General features: G+C 39.5%; 2 protein-coding genes across 5 annotated transcripts in view; one reads left to right on the top strand and one right to left on the bottom strand.

Annotated features, from left to right (window-relative positions):
• pknox1.1 (pbx/knotted 1 homeobox 1.1) overlaps positions 1-6,890 on the top strand; it is a 15,552-nt gene extending 8,662 nt beyond the window's left edge. For all 4 annotated transcript variants that reach the window (XM_079880897.1, XM_079880895.1, XM_079880898.1 and 1 more), the window contains exons 9-10: positions 3,817-3,977; positions 5,212-6,890. In XM_079880897.1, coding sequence (XP_079737023.1) covers positions 3,817-3,977; positions 5,212-5,402 — 352 coding nt within the window. In that variant the 3' untranslated portion in view covers positions 5,403-6,890. The remainder of the gene's footprint in view (positions 1-3,816; positions 3,978-5,211) is intronic.
• Positions 6,805-24,201, bottom strand: tmprss3a (transmembrane serine protease 3a; the record flags this gene model as incomplete). The annotated part of the gene is made up of 13 exons (XM_079880929.1): positions 6,805-6,883; positions 8,219-8,371; positions 10,427-10,569; positions 13,576-13,671; positions 13,884-14,053; positions 14,137-14,302; positions 14,844-14,890; positions 16,340-16,468; positions 17,891-18,014; positions 18,100-18,213; positions 22,702-22,809; positions 23,260-23,509; positions 24,097-24,201. 13 exons carry the CDS (start codon positions 24,199-24,201, stop codon positions 6,839-6,841), a joined length of 1,650 nt encoding a protein of 549 aa, XP_079737055.1. The 3' UTR covers positions 6,805-6,838.

Raw genomic sequence — 24,201 nt, 5'->3', positions numbered from 1 at the left:
AAGGACCCCGGACCCCACACTCCCAGAGCACCCTCCACAGGCCGCCGCGAGGGACACAGTCGAATGCCTTCTCCAAATCCACAAAGCACATGTGGACTGGTTGGGCAAACTCCCATGAACCCTCCAGCACCCTGTAGAGGGTATAGAGCTGGTCCAGTGTTCCACGGGCCGGACGAAAACCACACTGTTCCTCCTGAATCCGAGGTTCTACTATCGGCCATATTTTCCTCTCCAGTACCCTGGCATAGACTTTCCCAGGGAGGTTGAGAAGTGTGATCCCCCTATAGTTGGAACACACCCTCCCGTCCCCCTTCTTAAAAAGATGGACCACCACCCCTGTCTGCCATCCCAGAGGCACTGTCCCCGACTGCCACGCGATGCTGCAGAGACGTGTCAGACAAGACAGCCCCACAACATCCAGAGACTTGAGGTACTCAGGGCGGATCTCATCCACCCCCGGTGCCTTGCCACCGAGGAGTTTCTTGACTACCTCGGTGACTTCAGCCCGGGTGATGGACGAGTCCACCTCTGAGCCCTCAGCCTCTGCTTCCTCAATGGAAGACTTGACGGCGGGATTGAGGAGATCCTCGAAGTATTCCTTCCACCTTCCAACGACATCCCCAGTTGAGGTCAACAGCTCCCCACCTCTACTGTAAACAGCGTTGGTAGGGCACTGCTTCCCTCTCCTGAGGCGCCGGACGGTTTGCCAGAATCTCTTCGAGGCCAGCCGATAGTCCTTCTACATGGCCTCACCGAACTCCTCCCAGGCCTGAGTTTTTGCCTCCACAACCACCCGGGCTGCAGTTCGCTTGGCCTGCCGGTACCCATCAGCTGCCTCAGGAGTCCCGCAAGCCAACCAGGCCCAATAGGACTCCTTCTTCAGCTTGACGGCATCCCTTACTTCCGGTGTCCACCCCTGGGTTCGGGGATTGCCGCCTCGACAGGCACTAGAGACCTTACGGCCACAGCTCCGAGCGGCCGCTTCGACAATGGAGGTGGAGAACATGGTCCACTCGGACTCAATATCTCCAGCCTCCCTCGGGATCTGGTCGAAGCTCCGCCGGAGGTGGGAGTTGAAGATCTCTCTGACAGGAGACTCGGCCAAACGTTCCCAGCAGACCCTCACAGTACGCTTGGGTCTGCTGAGTCTGTCCAGCTTCCTCCCCCGCCATCGGATCCAACTCACCACCAGGTGGTGATCAGTTGACAGCTCCGTCCCTCTCTTTACCCGAGTGTCCAAGACATACGGCCGCTGGTCAGATGAAACGACCACAAAGTCGATCATCGACCTACGGCCTACGGTGTCCTGGTGCCACGTGCACTGATGGTCACCCTTATGCTTGAACATGGTGTTCGTTATGGACAAACTGTAACTAGCACAGAAGTCCAATAACTGAACACCACTCGGGTTCAGATCAGGGGGGCCGTTCCTCCCAATCACGCCCTTCCAGGTGTCACTGTCGTTGCCCACGTGTGCATTGAAGTCCCCCATTAGAACGACGGAGTCCCCAGTTGGAGCACTTTCCAGCACCCCTCCCAGAGACCCCAAAAAGGCTGGGTACTCTGCACTGCCGTTTGGCCCGTAGGCACACACAACAGTGAGAGACCTATCCCTGACCCGTAGGCGCAGGGAAACGACCCTCTCGTTCACCGGGGTGAACTCCAACACATGGCGGCTGAGCTGGGGGGCTGTAAGCAAACCCACACCAGCCTGCCGCCTCTCACCATGGGCAACTCCAGAGTAGTGAAGAGTCCATCCTCTCTCGAGGAGTGTGGTTCCAGAGCCCAAGCAGTGCGTAGAGGTGATCCCAACTATCTCTAGTCGGAATCTCAGGCTCCTTCCCCGCCAGCGAGGTGACGTTCCACGTCCCTAGAGCTAGCTTCCGTGTCCAGGGATCAGGTTGCCGAGGTCCCTGCCTTCGACTGCCGCCTGATCCTCTCAGCACCGGCCCCTTGCGGTCCCTCCTGCAGGTGGTGAGCCCACGGGAAGGCGGCCCCACGTCGCTCCTTCGGGCTGAGCCCGGCCGGACCCCGTGGGGGGAGGCCCGGCCATCAGGCGCTCGCATACGAGCCCCAACCCCAGGCCTGGCTCCAGGGTGGGGCCCCGGCTGCGCCATACCGGGCGACGTCACGGTCCTCGATATAATCTTTCTCATAAAGGGATTTTGAACCGTTCTTAGTCAGACCCGTCACCTAGGACCTGTTTGCCTTGGGAGACCCTACCAGGGGCATATAGCCCCGGACAACATAGCTCCTAGGGTCATTCGGGTACTCAAACCCCTCCACCACGTTAAGGTGGCAGTTCAAGGAGGGGACCTACATAACATCAGTTTTCTTAATTAATCATCAAAATATTACTTGATTATCAAAATGATGTGACAGCACTTTTTTAAAGTTGCTAGACTTAATCAAATACTGTGCCTTTTATGTATTTCCTTAAATATTCCGATTTCCATTTTTTTTTCTTCTTTTTTTCCCCTTTCCTTATTTGCCATTTTATGTCGATGCTGCCTTCATGTGCACCGTGGAAACTCATACCTCAGAATTGGTCTTATGACATGTAACGCATTAAAGTCCTAAACATAACAAGGAAGTAGCATAAGCAAAGTGAAATAATTTATATTGTGAACAGAATACCAAAATAAATGCAATTTCAGTTAAAAATTAATTAATTTCTATCACTTAAACATATCTATCCGTACATATCAAACCTAAATGTGTGTTTGTGTTACATTAAGTAAACTTTGAAAGTCAAGTGATTCCCTTGTTGTTTATGAGCTGTTACGTACATCACACCTTTAATAAGCTTGAAATTAAATTAAAATCACTTGCAAAATCATTAATTATTATTCACTACAGATTTGCTTTCCACTCACTGATCTCTATATATAGATTATAGATATTTTATATAATTTTATCTGTATTATAAATCAGTGCTTCTGCAACGTTTCAAATTGACAAGTCACATGGCGCTTCCAAACTTACAACTCTGCAAAGAGTTTCCCATTTGAAAATATGACTTTGCTCAGTCATTCATGTGCTTTGAAATATATTCCAATATTTCTGACTCCACTTGAAGGGCACATTATAATTTTTTTCACTGCCCTTGACAAAATGCATTCTGGGATTGCCTTCTCCACTAAGATTATATGTGATACTGCCTTTTTGGCCAAAAAAGGCAGCATAATTAAGTTGTGTACCATTTGAAAAAGCCTTTGTGTCTAATGGCAGGCTTTCTGATATCATCAGTATTGCAAATGTCATTTTTCTCCATGTTTTGTTCAATTTAATAAAATAGTGTTCTCATGTTATGTAATATGACAGTCCCAATCATAGTTATTATTAGTAGTGCATTGCTGATTGAGCTGCGCGCTGAATGAACACCGGTAAACTGGAGCACTTTGCTAGCGCGTTATTTAACTCAAAGAAACACATGTGATTAATCCGATACAAATTATACAAATACAAATTATATCTGTTATATCAATTACATGCCATTCAGAATGACTCATGTTGTGGACGCGCTCTTCCTGGAGCAACGCGATGAAACACGGCAACTAACCCAAATAATTCACAATGTTTTATTACATTATTGTTCTCTTTATAATGTTATGTAATATGACAGTCCCAATCATAGTCATTATTAGATGTGCATTGCTGTTTGAGCTGTGCGTGCTGAAGCTGAAGATGATCAACGTACGCTTTAATACAGCGTTAATTCTTAACCAAATGCATCCAATATGAGATAAATTAGATATAGATAGGTCTACACAAAATATTACAATATTACAACTTACATTTGCATCTGTCCTGCAGGTTTATCAATGCTCGAAGACGGATCTTGCAGCCGATGCTGGATGCCAACTCGACAGAGTCAGCTAAAACCAAGAAGAAGGCTCAGAGCCGCCCACTACACCGCTTCTGGTCCGACACCATCGCCTCGTCTGGAACCCAGCAGCAGCTCACAATGCCAGACGGTACTTCCTCAAGATAATGTCTTCTTATAACACTCATGATCTCATGACCCAATCTTAAGGCCCTGACACACCAAGCCAACGGTCGGCCCTCGGCCAGTGTGTGTTTGTGGTGTCTTCTGCACTAGTCGGACCCCATCAGGGGGGTTTTGGCCATGGTTTTGGCTTTTTTTGAGCATGTTGAATCGGCGTGCGTCGTTGGTGAGAGAGAGAGAGAGAGAGAGAGAACTCTGATTGGCTGTTCAGCTTAGCGAAAGAGCAAAGAAATAAAGCACGAGAATAAAAGCGATAGTAATGAAAGCGAGCAAAGAAGACAAGATGGCACAGAAGGCTGTTCTAATTTTACGTTATCTTATCCGAGCTTTCCAATGCGAGAATGTTCATAATAACATGAGCCGCCTAGAGTGAAGCAAGTGATCAACATGATTGATATTCAAAATGGTAAGCAAGCACCACTTTGTTTACGGTTTGTATATCTGCAGTCCTAGTTTCGGTTTCCCGAAAACACAGTCAAACCAAAATGTATTCAGACACCTTCAACATTTCTCACATTCTCAGTTTATTCGCTATAGTTTCAAAAATGGTAATAAATTATGACAAGAACTCAGTTATCAAATCAGTTGATATTTCAACTAATATTGTTAGACTCCTATAAATGAATTACATTTAACAGCTGACATCTGACAGCTATTCTACCCAAGAACACAATTAGATAATTAATACCAATATAGGTCAACAAATTACCAAGCAATGCTTCATTTTGTTCAGTCTGTGGTGTAAAAAGGTAAGCAAATCATGGTCAGGTCAAAGTGTTTGAATAATTTTCGTCCCAAATTTTTTATAATTTTACTGGTAGTCCACTGTATGAAGAATTTTTGGGTATAATGTCACAAGTTTACTTTATTTTGCTATCCTCACTTACATAAATGAACTATAGTGTCCTGCACCCACTAGTAAAAATAAGAATCAAAAATGATATCTGGTGATATCTGAATCATTTTTGATTTGACTGAAGATTATTTATACCTGCAGATATAGACAGTTATTTCCTTGCACGCAAGCACATGCTGACAGTCAACTTTAGTCCTTTCGGTGTGTTCAAGCGCAGCTTTTTTGTGGAGACAAAGCCGACTTGGCGCGTCATTGCTTTTAAACCCATAATCTCCATTTCCTTGGTTTCATTTTACAGATTTGGACTGAATTTTGAGAGTGGGGTGTGTATTGTCTTTGTGTGCAGGTAGTGTGGTTACAGTGGGGATGAATGTAGACGGCTTCCAGGCACTTTCATCAGACGGAGCGACTCTCGCCATGCAGCAAGTCCTGATGGGAAATCACAGCGAGGACGAATCGGAAGAAAGCTGCAATGAAGACGACACAGATTTGTCTTCTGCCAACATGACCGGGCTGGGTTTAGACGTTAGCGACTAAGCCACGTGGATTGCAGGTCACACACTGCATGCTTACATTTACATCGGAAAAAACTTGCACATGCCGCTTGTTGCAAGAGATCCAGTCCCTTCGTAGATTTTCAGCAAAGCTGATACTTGTGCACTACAGAATAATTAAGAGTACTGTATGTTGGCCTATACGTTACACAAACACACACAAACCGTTTACAGAGAGCACAGCATTACTGAGAGGTGCAGTGTGCGAGGAGTTGCGTTTCACGTGCAGGTGTGTGCACTTTTATACAGATACACTTCTAGAAAATTGCAAAAATTGAACACAGGAAAGATTTTAAGCTTCTTTAGTGGATGTTTGGTAATGATTTTGTTTTCTATATTAACTCATTTGAATGCCAAGAACTTAAGAGTTTGTCGTTGTGCTGGTTTTATTCACACTGCATGTTCATGTTTTCTTCAGTATGCCCACGCTTGTAGAGAGGCTCCGTGACGGAGAAAAGAGATTATTTTTATATATGAATGTTGTAAAATAAAAAAAGGTGTTGTTTTTTCTTTTTTTTTTTTTTTTTAGTTTGTGTTTTATAAGGGAATATTTATGTACAGAAACTATACTCCGATGCCCTGTTTTCAGGGGATGACTTGCATTTTTTAGAAAAAAAAAACATATGTTGGATTATAAACCATTTTTAAATATGTAAATTGGTTTTAACACTCACTTACAAAATGCCTTACATATTCTTTTGTAAAACTATTACGCTGATAAGCACAGAAAGCCTGATACATTGACTAAATTGAGGAATATCGGTGAAATCAAAGTCTCTTCCAGTAATCTTTGTCCTTATGCTGAAGATGTTCCTTCGTTTCAGAGGGACTCGTTGTTTTTGCTCTATTGGTGAACATAGTTTGATCTAAACATGTACAAAGCTTCCCATATCAGTCAGTTTTATGAAATATGCTTTGGAAATGGAGATGGCATAAAATGTCCATATTAAAGTCAAATAAAGGTCAAGTCTGAATATTTTGTCACCATTTTACATTAAATGTTGTTAATTGTGTGCTGGTTTTGAACAATTATTTAATTACTGTAAACACTACAATAGTATAACATTAAGGTTTTACGAAGGTTTGCAAATATGAAAATACTTTTTGCATGGATGGGGCCCTTGTCCCTTTTTCTCCCTATTTATTGCATTAGACATAAGCACATTGTCACGGTCTGTGTCTCTGGAAACACTTGTGTAAGTAATTACTCATGACCCAACAGAGTAGAATTGTTTGACAGGTATTTCTTAAGACAATAGCAAGTACTGTATAAGACTACTTACACCAAATAAAACTTTTCCAGATTTGAGTGCATGTAATATAAAATTTCTTTCAGTGTGCCTCCTTGTGACATACAGTGGTGCATGTGTCAAGAGTTCTGTGTTTCTGTGACGTCTCTGCATGGATTCAGTGCGGCTGTCAATAATCCGAGCTGATAGTAGAGGGATTCAGCATTTCTTCTCTCTGTAGCAAAAAAAAAAAAAAAAAAAAAAATACATTTGCCTTATAGTTTTGAAACCACAAGAGGGCACTGATTTATCAGAATTACTCATGATAGCACGTGATAACAAGCCCTACATGACCTTTCTCAACAAAAATGTCCAAGTTATTTTCGTATGGGGGGCAGGGCAGTCTCACTGTACAGACCACATAAACTCCTGGGGTCTCATTTATAAAACTGTGCGTAGGAACCTTACTAAAAGTGTACGTGCGCCTGAAAGCCAAAAATGACGTACGCAAAAAAAAAAAAATCAGACTTATAAAACCGTTCGTACGCCAGAACCTGCGCAGAATTCACTTTATAAATGCCAGTCAGCGGAAGATTGTGCGCACATGCTCTCTACCCTGAAATAGCCATATATGGAGCTTACAACGCCTAGTTTTACTATGCATATCCTCATCTGCATATCATTTGCATATGAGTATTCATCCACGTGATAACGTTTAACGGTACAAGACACATTACATTAATAAAAATCATGTACTTGCCTATCCTTGTCTTGTTTTTGAATACATATTTCAAATAGTGTAAAATACATTTCATCTTTTCCACTGGCCGAATAGTATTTTTAATTGATTTATATTTTTAATGGAAACAGATAGGCCTTGGGCATTATTTGCACGAAACTATTTTCTCAGACAATCTTGTATTATCATGATAAGCAATTATCTCTGTGGTTAAAACATTAAAACACAGCATGCTACAGGAAAAGTGTTCAAAAACATCGTATCCACAACAAATATTTCTATTGATTGAATTTGAATATAAAAAATGTTGTAACTTCTAAGTAATGATTTCATGTTTAAGTGTTCTCCATTAATTTGAATGGCATATTTACTCTAAATGTTTATATCAGAAGTAAAACATAGTTTAAATCATTATTTTATTTATTTAAACTATTTGCGTCAGTTTCACTAAACGGCCCAACGCGCTCGCTGGCTCGGACATTTAAGAAGGGATGGATATTTGCTTCAAGTGATAGGCTTGGTGAGTGAAATTATATGTGTATTATCTTGTATTTCTTTAGATTTTCTGTCTAAAAGTGAACAAAAAGACGCTTAACTCCAGCTCACCATCGGTGTCGCCAAACTGCTCCATCTCCAGAACGTTCGTACGCATGGGTCACAGTTTGCGTGCAGGTGCGCAAATTTTCCCGTCAAGTTTTTTTTTATAAATCACAACTTGTGCGTCGGAAGCGGCGTACGCACATTTTCAGCCCCGTTCTGTGCGTACGCCACGTTTATAAATGAGGCCCCAGGTCTCAGAAGTTCACAGATACACAAGATCACAATCCTGACCTCCATCTGCAGATGTATCCAGCTGAGGGACTGTGTGATACGTGTGTAAACTCCAGGTTTGTTGCTTTCGGCACAGCCTTGTCCCCAGCTTGTGGCCCCCACCAATTTCCAGATAGAGGAATCCTCACAAGCCAGTGGACCACCGCTGTCACCCTGTTACCAGCATGGACAAACACATTCTTTTTCCAGATATTTTACTTAAAACTTTAGTGTTTCATGTTTACTTGCACAGTAATATTCCAATGTTAAATGGAACAGATCTCATCAGTTTCTTTTATGCATATTCAAGTTATTTATTCATGTAAAGGTGTTAACCCAACTACCATAATCTGGATTTTAGAAACAAGAAAGCCGGCATATGGTGGTATTAATTAGAATTCATAATATAATATGATATTATAAAAATAATAATGAAATAAAAAGTCACTACTCAAAGAGTGAAACAACTTTCATGGCTATGTTTCTTAACCCATTTAATTACCCTTTTAAAAAGTGCACTTTGTAAAAACGTATATAAAAGTTTTACTTTAGGTACTATTAATATTCACTATTGTTATGCTTTAACCCTTATCTGTCACACTAGGGTTGGTCTCTTTTTAAAGAAGACACTCAGCATATTGTTGCTTAAGTAAAAGCACTTACACTGTACTAAACATTGTTTTATTTTATACAAAATATTTTACAAAATCATTTTTACTCTAAAAATAAAATCAAAGCCATATGTCTAACCAAGTTGTGTTCTAATCACACAGCTATCACAAAAATAGAAGTTTCTATGAGATTTTGTTTAGGCGTAATTCCAAAAATAGCCACCAGGTGTAACCCACATTCCATTGAAAAAAATGCATTCTCCTGTAACAAATAAATACATTTCTGTCACAATATCACTTCTATCACAAAACAGTTGCCAAATGTGGAACCTTGAGTCTCAGACCTTTACAACAATATGTGTTTTGTTTAGAGTAGAAAAAGGTTTTATTAAAAAATCGCTCAAATTAATTTTGTATTATGAAACATGACTCCGCTCACTAGGGGGAGGAGACTGCTAAAAGGGTTTAAAGTTGGCTTACAGTTTCCTGGTAACACAATGTTCAATTTAAAACGCTTTTCATACGATGTATTTTGAGTGTTTAAGCTCTCGAATGATACCCAAGTTATGAGGATTACTAAAATATGTGTTAGGAAAAAAGGCAGTGCATCCCACTACTAGTAGCCTACACTCATTTTGATATGTTGATTAGCACACTAAAGCACATGAAAAGAATACTTAAATATAATTTTAAATGTAGTGTGTTTATTTGATATTACATTTAAAGTTATATTTTAGATGTATTAAATTGAAAATTCATCATTAAAAATGTGCAATATCAATATATTTAAATACACAAAACAAGTTTCAGTAGAAATTACAATAAAGTTTTAGTTTACCTTAAATGCTTGTCAGTACATTTTGCAGTAATTATGAAATTACATAAAAGGATACATACGTAAGTGGGTCAAAAAAAAGTTCAGCTAAATGCATTTATTATAAATTTAAACTATAATACTTTTTCATTTAATTGCAATAACCTGCATAATGGTCTGGAAACATTACATTCAGTGTGTACTTAAGTATATTCTTTTAAAGTAGCCTACTATTTCTTGAAATACACTTTCTATACAGCTTTTTCACAAGGTTTATCCAGAATCTAAATTTTAAATGGAATTTGATGCACATTACACTTTATTTTACATTGTCCTTGTTACATATGTTACATGTACAAATTATGCATAATTACATGCACCAAACCAAACCCTAACCCTAGCCCTATATAGTAAGAATGGTTACACTTTATTTCAAGGTGTCATTGTTACAGTGTAATTATACATTTAAGTACTGAGTAATATTAAGCAACTACATGTAGGTCTACTTTTTATAGAGTTAGGGTAGGATTTGGTTGAGGGTTAGTTGCATGTAATTATGCATAATTTACTGTTTTTTATTTATTTATAATTTACTATGGTAAGTACATGTAACATATGTAACAAGGACACTGTAAAAGTAAGTGTTACCGTAAGTATATGTTGTTAATATTACTCAGTACCTAAATGCATAGTTACACTGTAACAAGGACACAATTAAAATAAAGTGTAACCGCTGTCACTGATTGCAGTTCTGGCAGTTCATGGACTGAAATATATATATCAATCCATGGTGAGATGATTTACCTGGCAGGAGTCTGTCCCCCCCTCCAGGTATCCTGCACAGATCATGCCTGCTGATATATAGCCTTGATAAACCTCTGGCTGACTGCAGGCCTTGTTAGAGATGAGTGGCACTCTTGCTGAAAGCAGTGAGTCGCTCCCATCCCCTAAAACACAGAACTCAAATCAATGGCTGCGTCTAAAAGCTTAAAAATGCTGCCTTCAAATGGAAGCATTCCTAGATCGAAAGACATTAAGGCACGTCCGAATCTAATATTAGCTAATATTACTTCCCGTCTCCTGAGATACCTTCAACTGATTCATTTTTGAAGGCACCATTGATGTATCCTTGACCTATTTATATCCCACAATCCTGTGCTTTCCATTTTGTGACAGTTGAGCAAAAAAATAAAGGTGGCGTCTGAAAGTTGCAGTTGGTGGTTAGTTTGTGTAAATGTATGTTTTGACCAATGTTTTTCACTTTTGTTGTCAGGAATTACTATTGTAGTAATTAAGTTTTCTCTTAGTTATCAGCAAAGCTCTCTCTATTTTGTTGTAGATCATTACCGTTACCTTGCCTCAAAAGTTTCATGAGGTTGCTTTCTGAGTCAAAGTCATTGCATTATAGGGCAATAAGTCAGCTGCTTTTTTGCGCAGCCAAGCAAAGTGTTTTTCGCAGTTTATTTTTGGTTGGTAGCACAGCATATTGCAGTCTCAAGCAGAGTTCAAGATCACAATGTTTGGCTGGTTATCTTGGGCCAGAGAGTCCCTGCTGACAGATACTGCAGTTTCAACATATTTGGAAACAAAAAGCATATTTCTCCATTAAAATACGTACAAAGGTCTCTGAGTATTCTGACCCAATATTTTTTCAACATATAAATGCAGAAAGATTTAAATCATTATCAGTATTAATCAGTATTTACGAAGTTGCATGGACTTCTTGAGCTGCTGCCATTGAGATGAATTGGAATGCTAACAGACAGCACTTTACAGGTATTAATGTGCATTCAAGTCATATCGGAAAGATTGTGTTTAGAAGTTAAACGCACATGAACGTCACCACTAAGTCGTTATTATGAGTGGGAAGCTCAGGTTTTTATTTGAGCCCAGAGTTTCTGAGTTGGTGACGTGTCAGTGAGAAAACACGGCAGATGCAATTGATACAGCATCTGTTCTGGCAATGAACTTGTTGAAATGTGTGAAATTATCATTATTATTATCATATCATATCGTGAAAAAGGGAATTTATTATAATAGTGCAATACTTAGAACTGTTGCATGTCACTAAGTGTCCAACCGTATAGGGCCTTGAGACCCAACCCGTAAAGCGTTAGCAAAACGGAGGGGGCCCCCGCATCCTCAAAAGTGGTTTTCAATCTGGTGCCTTCTATGAGGAGGAGATCCTAAGAGGAGTTGACTGGAGATGTACACACCACACCAGATACTGCCTTGGCACCAGATACTGTTAGTGCCACTGTTACACACAAGCGGCAACCTTCCAGTCTCTCTCTTGAATCCAACAGTGACTTAAACTGCAATTCATCGACTAGCCACTAGAGACAGGCTGCAAAAGAGAGTCTTTACAGCAGAAAAAAAATATGTTTACAGCCTGGAACAAAAAGTGGTTTTGGTCTATATAGCTAATTTTGCCCTTCATGACAACTGTGAGGTGGGTGAATTATTTTTTGTAACTCATTCGTTTAAATTATATTAAGCCCTTTAAGTTCTGCATAATTTAGGGCGTGGCCACTTGAGTGACAGGCTGGATTGCCGCTGCTGTCACTTCTAGCCGCTTGTCTGCTGTCTGTTAGCGTCACGTCACCTCAGCTAATCCAGCCTCTTTGCCCATGTTCAGTTATCCGGGAGTGTCGCACTGCCAAGATGGCGACGGCCGGCTCCGCCCACTTTGGGCTTCAAAAATGCTCTTCAGAAACCTACGGGTGACGTCACGGACACTACGTCCATATTTTTTTACAGTCTGGTTACACCCCAACCCCAGCTACTATATGAGAAACTTTGAAAGAAGTTGGTGCTAGTTTTAGTACCTCAACAGTTCTAGTTTTTAGACTGTTTTTGTAACCTTTGTTTTTATTTTTGCTCTTATTCATTGCTTTTATGGACCTTTTGCACTTTCTTGGCTTTAAAGGCCCACTGAAGTGCATTGGAACGTGCAGCTTTGTATGATGCATTGACGTAATTTCCACTGAAACAGGAAGCTAAGGCGGGATATATTGAATGGCTCCTCCCCCTTTTCAAACAGCCAATAGCGTTTAGTTTACCTCACAGACTGCAAGTTGTACTTGACAGCACCGTGGAAGCGAATCCGAGCGCTGATGATACGTTGGATTCAATAGTAGAGGAGTGAATGAATTCTAGCCATTTCACTCTTAACCAACGTACAGTTGTAAGACGGAATAAAACTCGAGCGTTTGAGCAACCGAACACACGTCTCCGATCCATATTGCTCCGTGACGGGTCAACGGTCGCTTTGGCCAGCTGGTATTTAAAGCATAGGGGGTGGAGCTTTAGATTCTAGAGAGCATTTGATTGGACAGAAGATGTGATGAGAAGCTGAAGTTTTTTGATGTCATAAAAATCCGTGATCCATTTTAGCGGAAGTTTATCTCCTAAAAGCGAATTTTGTCATTGTTTTGGAACACACCATCTTATTCATAACCATAAGGCTACATATTTATACTAAAAGCTAAAAAACGTACATTTTGATTTCAGGGGGCCTTTAAAGTATTACATTTCTTTTGGAACTAACTTTAAACGGATGCCTAGTGTGATTCTCCTTGTGACTTTTTACGTCCATACATAAATTTACACAGTATAAAATATATAATGATTTGTTTTTTATATATAAAATATATAAACGGCTTTGTACAGCACCTTCAAATATTGAATAAACAATAAAAAAGGAAAAACACACCTGATGCGCATTCTTTGTCCGTCATTTTGCAGAAGTAGAGTTAAAAAATCTTGCTGTATTTTTGCTGACAATGTTCATTACCGTCTTGCTCCCACCAAAGTAATTTGAACACACCTGATGTTATCATTATGACTTCCCAGCTTGTAAATACGAACTTCCCAGGAGGACTTGAACGCACTATTAGCCCTTGTTTGAGGTGCCTCAGTCAGATATAACAACATTAGCTTCCCACACTTACCACCATCAACCATGGCGCCCCATCCTGAGATCCAACACATTTTCCCATCCTCAAACTCTTCCCCAAAGTTCGGCAGACAGATAGGCTCCACAAAACCTAAGAAAAAAAATCGACACCCATCTAACAAACAAACCATTTGCCACAATGAATGCAAAACATGAGCATGGGAGGTGGTTGCAGGTCATTAAGATAAGATTAAGTGTTTATTTGCATAACTGCCAAAAGCTAGCTCAAAGAAACGTCACCCCCACGTGGTTCATCAAAAGAACCACTTTCCAGTTTAAATGAGCTTCTTTTGCAGAAGGTACCATTAAAGATGAGGGGCTGCACCAGTTTCATCAGAGCAATATCATAGTCCAAGCCCTTGGGTCTGTAGCGACTGTGATAAATGATCTTCTCTACGGCGAGAGACTGCACTGCATTCATCGGCTGTTCTATCAATCCCACATAGACGGTCCAAAGCATAGGGTAGGCATACCTGCATGGAAATCAGACTCGGATCATTTCCATGTGGCTAGAGGAATATGATAATACTGATTCATGAGAACATTATAAACTCACTCGTACACACAATGTGCAGCCGTCAGTATCCAGCGAGATGATATAATGGAGCCTCCACACAGGTGCACGTTCTGAAAGTGTAGGCTCACCTGCCAGGGGAACTGGCCCTCAACTGACAGGTTACCGCCAACTATGCGGGAATTCAACTTAGGTCTGGAACCACAGGCTATAAAGAAATAGAATGAAATGTTTGCTGATGTAACATTGATGTTTATTGATGTTATAGTTTAGAATGTGGCCATCTCTTAAACTGAAAAACACAATTTGCTGTTTGCTTTTGCTTATGTTTAACTAACTCTCATTTGTTTCAAAAGTACCAGTGGCTTTGGACTCAACACTGTCACCTACTGACCTGGATGTTTAGGATTGTGAACAATCTGGAATATTGATATTACAACTATATCTTCTCAGTAGGGAACGAAGAGCATACAATAATATGTATTTGAGTAATGTATTAAGATGTGGCTAGCGTTGCTCTGCACATTTTCGTGGACCAAATCCAGTCCTTTCAATAGGAATCCACGATATCGTAAATTTCCTGTGAGGGCAAAAGATTTCCCTGGGCAGATTTCGCAATAAGTTTACGTTCAAGAAAGCTGCTTAGTTTGAAAGTGACTTCTGTGTGAGCTGTGCTTCATACATCGCTAAACTATTGACAATTTTGCAAAAATTTTGTTACCACAATGTGAAAAATAACTTTAGCTTACCTATGCATTTAAGTGTTGTTACCTTCCCCAGACTGCACTGGGTTTTACTGGGGAGAAAAAAAAAAATGTAGATAGTTAAGAAATGGCCATTATATATGACACATGCCATTAAATGGGTTAATCCACCCAAAACCACCAAAAAGAAGAAGACAGGCCTATTTTGGAATAGTTTGACAGGTTTGGTCACCACATGCTTTCATTTTATTGAAAAAGCCATTGTTAACAAAAAAGCTAACACAGATTAGTGTGTATTATTGGAGGTGAGTAAATGATGACAAAAGTGAGACAGTCCATACATGTTGAGTAAACCTACAGGATAATAATATTTGACTGAGATTTAGTGGGATCATACTGATCTACTATGACTTTAAAAAAGGAACAAAACTGAAGAGCATAGCAGCTGTGAAAGAGTTTCATTCAAAGAGCCTAAAGAGGGCATAAAGAGCTGTTGGCTACAGAACAAAGTAAATACAAAATACAAAAACACAGCTTTGTGGGCAACTGCTGTGAACAAAAGGGACTCCACTCCAGTTTCAGAGAAAAGAAGGTAAGATGTTTTTCTCAAGGACTTTGCTCTGAATGGCAAAGTGAAATTAAAAATGCCCTCAATGGCTTGTATACATGATCAAGCATGATGAAACAGATATATACCGGCAGTGCAATGCAGTCAAGCTTGGGATATTACATTACAGGATATTCACATGGTAAACCAAATTCATATGTTTCAGCATTAAGAACTAACACCACCTTATAAAGAACTAACAGCACATCCTGAGGAAAATAACAGTGCTTTGGAACAACATTCGATTTTAAGTTTCAGATGAGTACAGTTTTTATTTCTAAGTAAATTAAATGTTAAATCAGAGCTGCTTTGATGATGCAAACTGGTATTTGTTTTCATATTATTCACGAGTTCACACTTAGAGGGAGTAAAGTTTAAAGCGTATTTGGCGTGCTGTCCGGGGGAGGGCTCTGAGCTCAGAGTTCGGCCCGAACCCAGAGTACTCCCCCCATATGTAAGTGGTTAGGACTAGAAGTGTGGAGAAGGGGTGGTGGAGGGATGCTGCTAAACTGTCAATGAATTGAGGTGAGACTGCTGAATATATATATACACCTCTCATCGTTGATTGCTGAGTGCTCTCCACTTGTGTTAATTATCTGAACGTGCTCCTCCAGAACTTTGTTAATAAAACATAATTTTTTACTTTGTCATCATAATCATTTTCACTAATCAGGGGTGTTCACTCCTGTCCCCGGAGCTCTACCTTCCTCAAAATTTCAGCTCCAACCCTAATCAAACAGAGACCTGAATTAAGATCTAATTAAGCTAATTCAAATCTGGAACACTTAATTACAGACAGGCGTGTTGAAGCCGGGTTGAAACTGAAGGCTGTTGGAAGTTGTTTCAAAGTTATTTGTACAAGAATCTATAACAAAATGACATTTATCAGTATGGTGTTGCCCTGCAAACACTATTAGGAAGAGACTGTGTTTACCTGAAATGAGTTATGTTGTGTATCTTGATAGCTTGCTGGGAACTTGTGTGGTTTAAACTTAATGACACCAGGTTACTTTGTAAGTCCTGCTCAATAGAGGACAGAAGAAGAGCTTTCGACTCCACATATCTAACAGAGAGGGGAAAAAGTAAAGCAGCTTAAAAAACATGTTGTGGCATGTACAATGTAGCGTTAGCATCAAACATCCATGTGTGTTGTTCTTAGAAAGTTTTCAATGGATGAACATCACAGTCTAGTCCTAAAGTTTAAAAGAGTCCTTGGTCAACCGCTTCAAGCGTGTTTCGGAAATGTCACGCCCTTTACCATAACCGTGTTAGATCTGGGTGGAAAAAAAACAGTAGATACGCCCAAATCGCACACCCTCCTTACTATATAGAAGACAAAAAACAGTATGTGACAAAATAAGTATGTCCAAATCACAGTACTCATAAAAGAGTAGGCAAAAAGTAACCAGGTGACCTACTACTTCTGGAGAGATTCTGAAGTGTGCATATGATGGACAGTTTACTATCCCATGAGGCCACGGGAGAGGATTTGTGAATGGCAGTGAAGCAACGCAACTGACGCTGGTAGATCACATGATAATGACAACATGGTGACTAGTACATCTGGATTACATTCATACTACACACATTCATACTTTATAGAACATATTTTTTTTAGCGCTTGCAAAGTAAGTACTCATTCAAAATAAGTGCCTACTCAAGAGAGTATGTGATTTCAGACACAGTCATCTTGGACATGGTGACAACACACTAGTAGTGCAACTCAGTCAGGCCTCGTCCCCTTTTTTTTTGCATATGCCTTAGAGGGAATTATTTACATGAGGAATTCTGTGATGTGTGTGTTCCCAGAAGAAAACTCAAGACTACAATCAAGGCGTTTCAGGGAGTTTAGAAACAGTGTGCACTGATATAGAAAATAACTCCCTTTGGAGTTACTTTGTGCTTTGTAACTTTCCAGACATTTTTGATGCTCAAACAGCAACATTGTGACACTAAAGACAGATGAAAATGTAAAAAAGCATAATAGGTCCTCTTTAAAAAAAGTCTTGAGTTTAAAAAAAGTAAAAAAGTTTGTAGATAGATGGTCTGTGCCGAGTTTGGTGGATGTAGCTTAAAAGCTAGAAAGAGCTACAGTCAGAGAGGGCTTAGGTATATCTATAGGTGGTACTGCATAGTGCTACCTAACAAGTCAGTACAAGATTGTTGTTTGACTCTCATGATTTATGTGAAAATTCCTAAAAGAGGTGAAGTCTTGAGTCTACACCTAAAGATCAGGACAATTATGCTGTTTTTATATGTTGGGTATGTAGTTCTAAACCTTTTGATGGAGGCCCAACGTCCTGCAGAGTTCAGCTCCAACTTGCCCTAACACACCTGCCTGAAAGCTTCTAGTAAACCTAAAGCCCTTGAATAGTTGTTTCTGGTGTGTTTAATTTAGGTTAGAGAGCTAAACTCTGCAGGACAATGGCCCTCCTGGAGCAGGATTGGGTGTGTAGAGGGTGAGTAAAGGAGGGTGTTTCAATACCTCGAATAGCCGAGCTGTTTGCAAGCAGAGAGGGAAAGGTTAGAGTCCCAGTTCTCAGCACAAACAGTTCTCCAGACTCCATTGGTCAGCACCTGCAGTACAGAGCTCTTCCCACTCAGACGCACTGCACAGACAGATAGACACATGACACATGAACAGCAACATTCAACAACAGTACTGAATATTAATATGAGTATGCTGTTGCTCACCGCAGCTGAGTTCATCTTCTCCATGTTCACAATCAAAATGTCCATCGCATTGTGCTAACATGCTAATACACCCAGAAGAACCACATCGAAACTTCCCGGCACAGCTCAAGCCAACTAAAGCAGTGGAAATATGAGGATTATTCATAATTAGAATGAGCCTAGCCCACTAATTGTGGGATAATAGGTAATTATAGGACCATTCATAAGCATTTATTGTTCATTGAAACACAACAGTGACACAATGCACTCCAAGTAAACGCTTCATAATTTTATTGCTCAGTGACTCATAAATTAATTGACTATTTAATATTGGCCAAACAACACCACTTATAGGCTATACAGTAAGCTGATACCATAATGCAAGGCTGTGGTCTGTATTAGATTGCACAACCTGAGTTGGAGACATCTTATGAACGTTTTTAGATCCTGGGTTGTGCAATCTAATCCAGTCTAATCTGTTAATTATTCATTGCAATTGTGTTGGTTCATTTTAGCTCTGAGAAATGACACAGTGTCAAAAGAAATTACACTCATTTCTTTTAGAGCTGCTGTACAGGTGAAAGAAACTCTGTTTGCATCATTTAATTATTTTCCTGTAATCTACGGTAGCCGAGAGAGCTCAACGCGCTGTAACTCACAACGCAACCAAATACAGAAACGCACAGCAACTGAAGAAAACATGCAAACAGAAAAAAACCTAGCAGTTTAAGAAAACATCTTCATCGGTTTGACAACACATGTGCTGCAAACTCACAACGCAATCAAATACAGAAACACACTGCAAATGCTCACAACACAACCAAATACAGAAACACTGCAAATACTCACAACACAACCAAATACAGAAAAGCGCTCCAAATACTCACAACAGAACCAAATACAGAAAAACGCTGCAAATACTCACAATTCTACCAAATACAGAAACACGCTGCAAATACTGACAACGCAACCACATACAGAAACGCTTTGCAAATACTCACAACTCAACCAAATACAGAAACACTGCAAATACTCACAACACAACCAAATACAGAAACACTGCAAATACTCACAACTCAATCAAATGCAGAAACACTGCAAATACTCACAACTCAACCAAATACAGAAACACTGCAAATACTCACAACACAACCAAATACAGAAACACTGCAAATACACACAACTCAACCAAATACAGAAACACTGCAAATACTCACATCTCAACCAAATACAGAAACACTGCAAATACTCACAACTCAATCAAATGCAGAAACACTGCAAATACTCACAACTCAACCAAATACAGAAACACTGCAAATACTCACAACACAACCAAATACAGAAACACTGCAAATACTCACAACTCAACCAAATACAGAAACACTGCAAATACTCACAACTCAACCAAATACAGAAACACTGCAAATACTCACATCTCAACCAAATACAGAAACACTGCAAATACTCACAACTCAACCAAATACAGAAACACACTGCAAATACTCACAACACAACCAAATACAGAAACACTGCAAATACTCACAACTCAACCAAATACAGAAACACTGCAAATACTCACAACACAACCAAATACAGAAACGCGCTGCAAATACTCACAACTCAACCAAATACAGAAACACTGCAAATACTCACAACACAACCAAATACAGAAAAACGCTGCAAATACTCACAATTCTACCAAATACAGAAACACGCTGCAAATACTGACAACGCAACCACATACAGAAACGCTTTGCAAATACTCACAACTCAACCAAATACAGAAACGCTTTGCAAATACTCACAACTCAACCAAATACAGAAACACGCTGCAAATACTGACAACGCAACCACATACAGAAACGCTTTGCAAATACTCACAACACAACCAAATACAGAAACGCGCTGCAAATACTCACAACTCAATCAAATGCAGAAACACTGCAAATACTCACAACTCAACCAAATACAGAAACACACTGCAAATACTCACAACACAACCAAATACAGAAACACTGCAAATACTCACAACTCAACCAAATACAGAAACACTGCAAATACTCACAACTCAACCAAATACAGAAACACTGCAAATACTCACATCTCAACCAAATACAGAAACACTGCAAATACTCACAACACAACCAAATACAGAAACGCGCTGCAAATACTCACAACTCAATCAAATGCAGAAATGTGCTGCAAAAACTAACAATTCTACCAAATACAGAAACACGCTGCAAATACTCACAATGCAACCAAATACAGAAACACTGCAAATACTCACAACACAACCAAATACAGAAAAGCACTCCAAATACTCACAATGCAATCAAATACAGAAACGCGCTGCAAATACTCACAACACAACCAAATACAGAAAAACGCTGCAAATACTCACAACTCAATCAAATACAGAAATGTGCTGCAAATACTCACAATTCTACCAAATACAGAAACACTGCAAATACTGACAACGCAACCAAATACAGAAACGCTTTGCAAATACTCACAACTCAACCAAATACAGAAACACTGCAAATACTCACAGCTCAACCAAATACAGAAACACATTACAAATAATCACAATGCAACCAAATACAGAAACGTGCTGCAAATAGCACACACCACAACAGAAATGTTTCAAGTGACAAACCTGGATGGAAATGCTTATTGTTCAATGTCTACTTGTCAGAGGTGTTGCTTGACCATCCTGATCATATGTGAGTTGTGAGTATTTACACCGTGTATCTGTATTTGGTTGATTTTTGAGAATTTGCAGTGCGTTTCTTTATTTCGTTGTGTTGTGTTGTGTTGCCAAACAGTTGAAGATATTTTCTTAATTTGCTGCTGTTTATTCTATTTGCATTTGTTTTCTTTAGTTGCAGTGTGTTGAGCTCTCTTGACCACCGTAGGTTATCATTGTAAACCTGCTTTGAAACAATCTGTATTGTATAAAGGGCTATTTAAATAAAGGTGTCTTGATTTCAGTTTTGTGTAGAGTATCCAAATTTGATAAATAAAGGCATTTCACAGGGGAGTGTTTGGTTTCTGGAGTCTGTATTGTAAGAGTACTCACAAAAGAGTACTGTGGCAGTACCATAGTGCCGTGTTGGGATCATATACCATGGGAGCCTGATACCAGAATTCATGTACCATGATGTTTTACAATTCTGATTTATGTCCAAAATAATTTAATAATAATAATTTTTGGTGTGTGACGTGTATAATGTTATGTTTAAAGAGTGTGGGTGAGTCTGTTTTTGGAAACAGTAATAATAAGGCACACCCTTTCCACCCAACCACATTGCAGGCGGTGCCGGTGCCCTACTTCCAGTGTCACTCGATCACCATGATTTTGCATGTTCCTGGATCAAAATATTATACATATTATACATTTACTTGACATAAACTGTAAACTTGTCCCTCAAATCTGACTGGTTAATAGAAATTTTGTTCCAGGATCAACAAAGATGTTGATCCAGGAATATGTTGCTTTTGGTGAAATCATTTTTTTTTTTTTTTTTTTTTTTGCACTACCCTGCATATTTTCGCATATTTAAATGTAAAAAAATATGTGTGAATGTGAATGGCCTTTTGGTGTTTATTGGTTGGTGTGTTTCTAAGATTTCAGATTTCAGATTCATGAATTAACCATTCAGACCTCTTTGCAAACCAGCTTGACAGATTAAATTTAACCAAATAACAAACTGGATATTGCTGATAGATTTCTAGCTGTTCTTTTTTGCTGCTTTGCAGTTGCAAATGTAATAAAAACATCTGGAGAAATGTATACATTTTCAAACTCGAGTAAAGTAGAAATGTACAAAATCTGTACTTAAAAGCAGGGTAGGTGATTTGTTCCAGAAAAATGTTTTGTTATGCTGGTAGAAAGTCTCTTTACATCAGGAGAGCAATCACTAAGTTAAGTGGTATAAATGTATTTATATGTGTATGTATATATAGTCTGTGGAAGGCGTAGGAATATAAAATGTTTGTCCAATCATAGCATTCGGTCCTACCTGTTACCTGCCTGTAAACGTATGTATTTTCATGCCTCTGCGCACCAGCTTGCGCAAACATCTCACGTCATCAGCGCACTATGCAAAGTTAGACAGACGTCAGTCACCGAGCACCGCAACCGAAACAGCAGCCACCTTTTACAGTTCCTCCTGAACCAAAACATCAAGCTTATGCTGCGTTCACGCCATAACTACTGTAATTTGGAAGAGATGGAAAGCCATGACATACTCAGAGCGGTTTGTGACTCGAATTTATGCGTTTCAATGGCAACAATATCAACGCAGAAATGAATCTGCAGCAGTCAGATAGTGCAGATCAGTTCTCTTTAAGTTGTTTATGTTCATTATTATTGTAATGTTATGTGCTTTGAGACATGAGGTAGTTTAACGCCGTCTCTCGTGACGCTTTTCTTTGTTCCCTGCTGAACACATTCATTTGTTTTGAAGTAGGCGTGGCTTTGGAGATGCTCTGGGAGGGATTTTATGCTTTCAAAGCTTGCTCGCTATTGCTAGCCTCTCCAAAAATTGCCTATACCTTTAAGTACATTAACAAACTATTTGAACATGTGTTGAGTTCACCCTGAAGACAATGAAGACTCACCGCCCAGTCCAATTCCAAGCACAATAATGAGGGTGAGCAGGACACAAGCCCCGATCAGTATCTCCATCCTGCGTGCAAACAGGCTGCCACGAAGTGTTTTCTCCTCTGCTAGATTGTTAACAGTTACATGAGATGATAATTAACATAAAAGAGATTCATATTTATGCATTCAGAAGACACTTTATCCAAAGCAATAATACATTTTATGGGTATGTACTTTTCTCTGGGGGTTGAACCCACAATCTTAATGTTGGCATGTGTTATAAGTTAATCTATTCTACAGGAAAAGAGTGTTCCTTTGTGTGTTTTACTATCTAGTGCAAAGGACTGACTGCAACAAGGTGTATGTATAGGATGACTGAAATTGTTTTGGAAGAGTTTGGATCAATGCTTCTAGCGTTTTTGGACAATAATGTAAAATTCAGAGGTTATGAATGTAATTGTAAGCTATACAGGCAAACTGTTTTAATTGAGCTTGGTTTTAAATAGTATGGATGTCTGGAAGAAGGTAGTCTACATTTTGATGATTTGACCATAATGGATGATGTACATTGGTACCTGTAACAAAGGGCTGGACTTTGGTAACTGGCATTGAAAGGCTGGGCTGGGCTGAGGGGGTTTCTGTTAGGGGGTCTTTGGGAGTGACTTCAAAAGTGGGTTTGACAGTGCTGTCATCTGGTGGAGAACTGGCACTTGAACTGTCCAGGGGACTGACCTTCAGCAGGGCCGGGGGATCCATAGCAGGAATGTCTTCCTCGGTTACAGAGACCACCTCTATTTTCTCTGGATATATCTGATCAGCTGCTCCCTGTGTGGAAGCATGAAGACTCATCCATGATCCAGCATCCATTTATCTGTGTGCTGCATTCCTTAAGTATCATTTTTACAGATTTTACTTAGATCCTATTTTATCTATTTAGGGTACAACAAACCACATTTATTTTGTTATTATTTGTCATAGTATTTATTAATCTTTTAAATTAGCTTTTACTTTTGTATTTTCATTCTTTCATTTTCATTTTAATTCTAGTTTTAGTTTAACCCTAAAATGCATGAACGAAAAAACCTATACGAATGCATAAATGGGGTCAAAATGACCCATATTGGAATTAATGGTTTCTTCCAAAAAAAACAAAAAACAGATACAGAAATTTTTTAAGATGTCTGTGTGTCTACTTTCCTCATATGCATTACAAAAGATGAAATGTATTCTAAACTAAATCTACTGTAAAGTATATTGTAGTCTGAACCTTCACTCCCCACGTATTTTTCCAAACCATGTCAAAATAATGTTCCAAAGTAAATCCTGTGCCATTTTTTTCCATTGTATATGGCCAATAAAATGATTACAGCCTCATGGCACATGCAAATATAAATGAGTTGCTATGATCTTACCTGAACATCTGTTTGTGTGCTCTCTATACAGGGAATATATTCTCCGTCTCCATCAGCGCCAACATCTACACCTGCTGTAGACTCCAATTCCTCTGGATCAGCCAT

This window comes from Squalius cephalus (genome assembly GCF_949319135.1).
Source record: "Squalius cephalus genome assembly, chromosome: 9".
Classification (NCBI taxonomy): domain Eukaryota; kingdom Metazoa; phylum Chordata; class Actinopteri; order Cypriniformes; family Leuciscidae; genus Squalius; species Squalius cephalus.
This window is presented reverse-complemented; position numbering and strand designations above follow the sequence as displayed.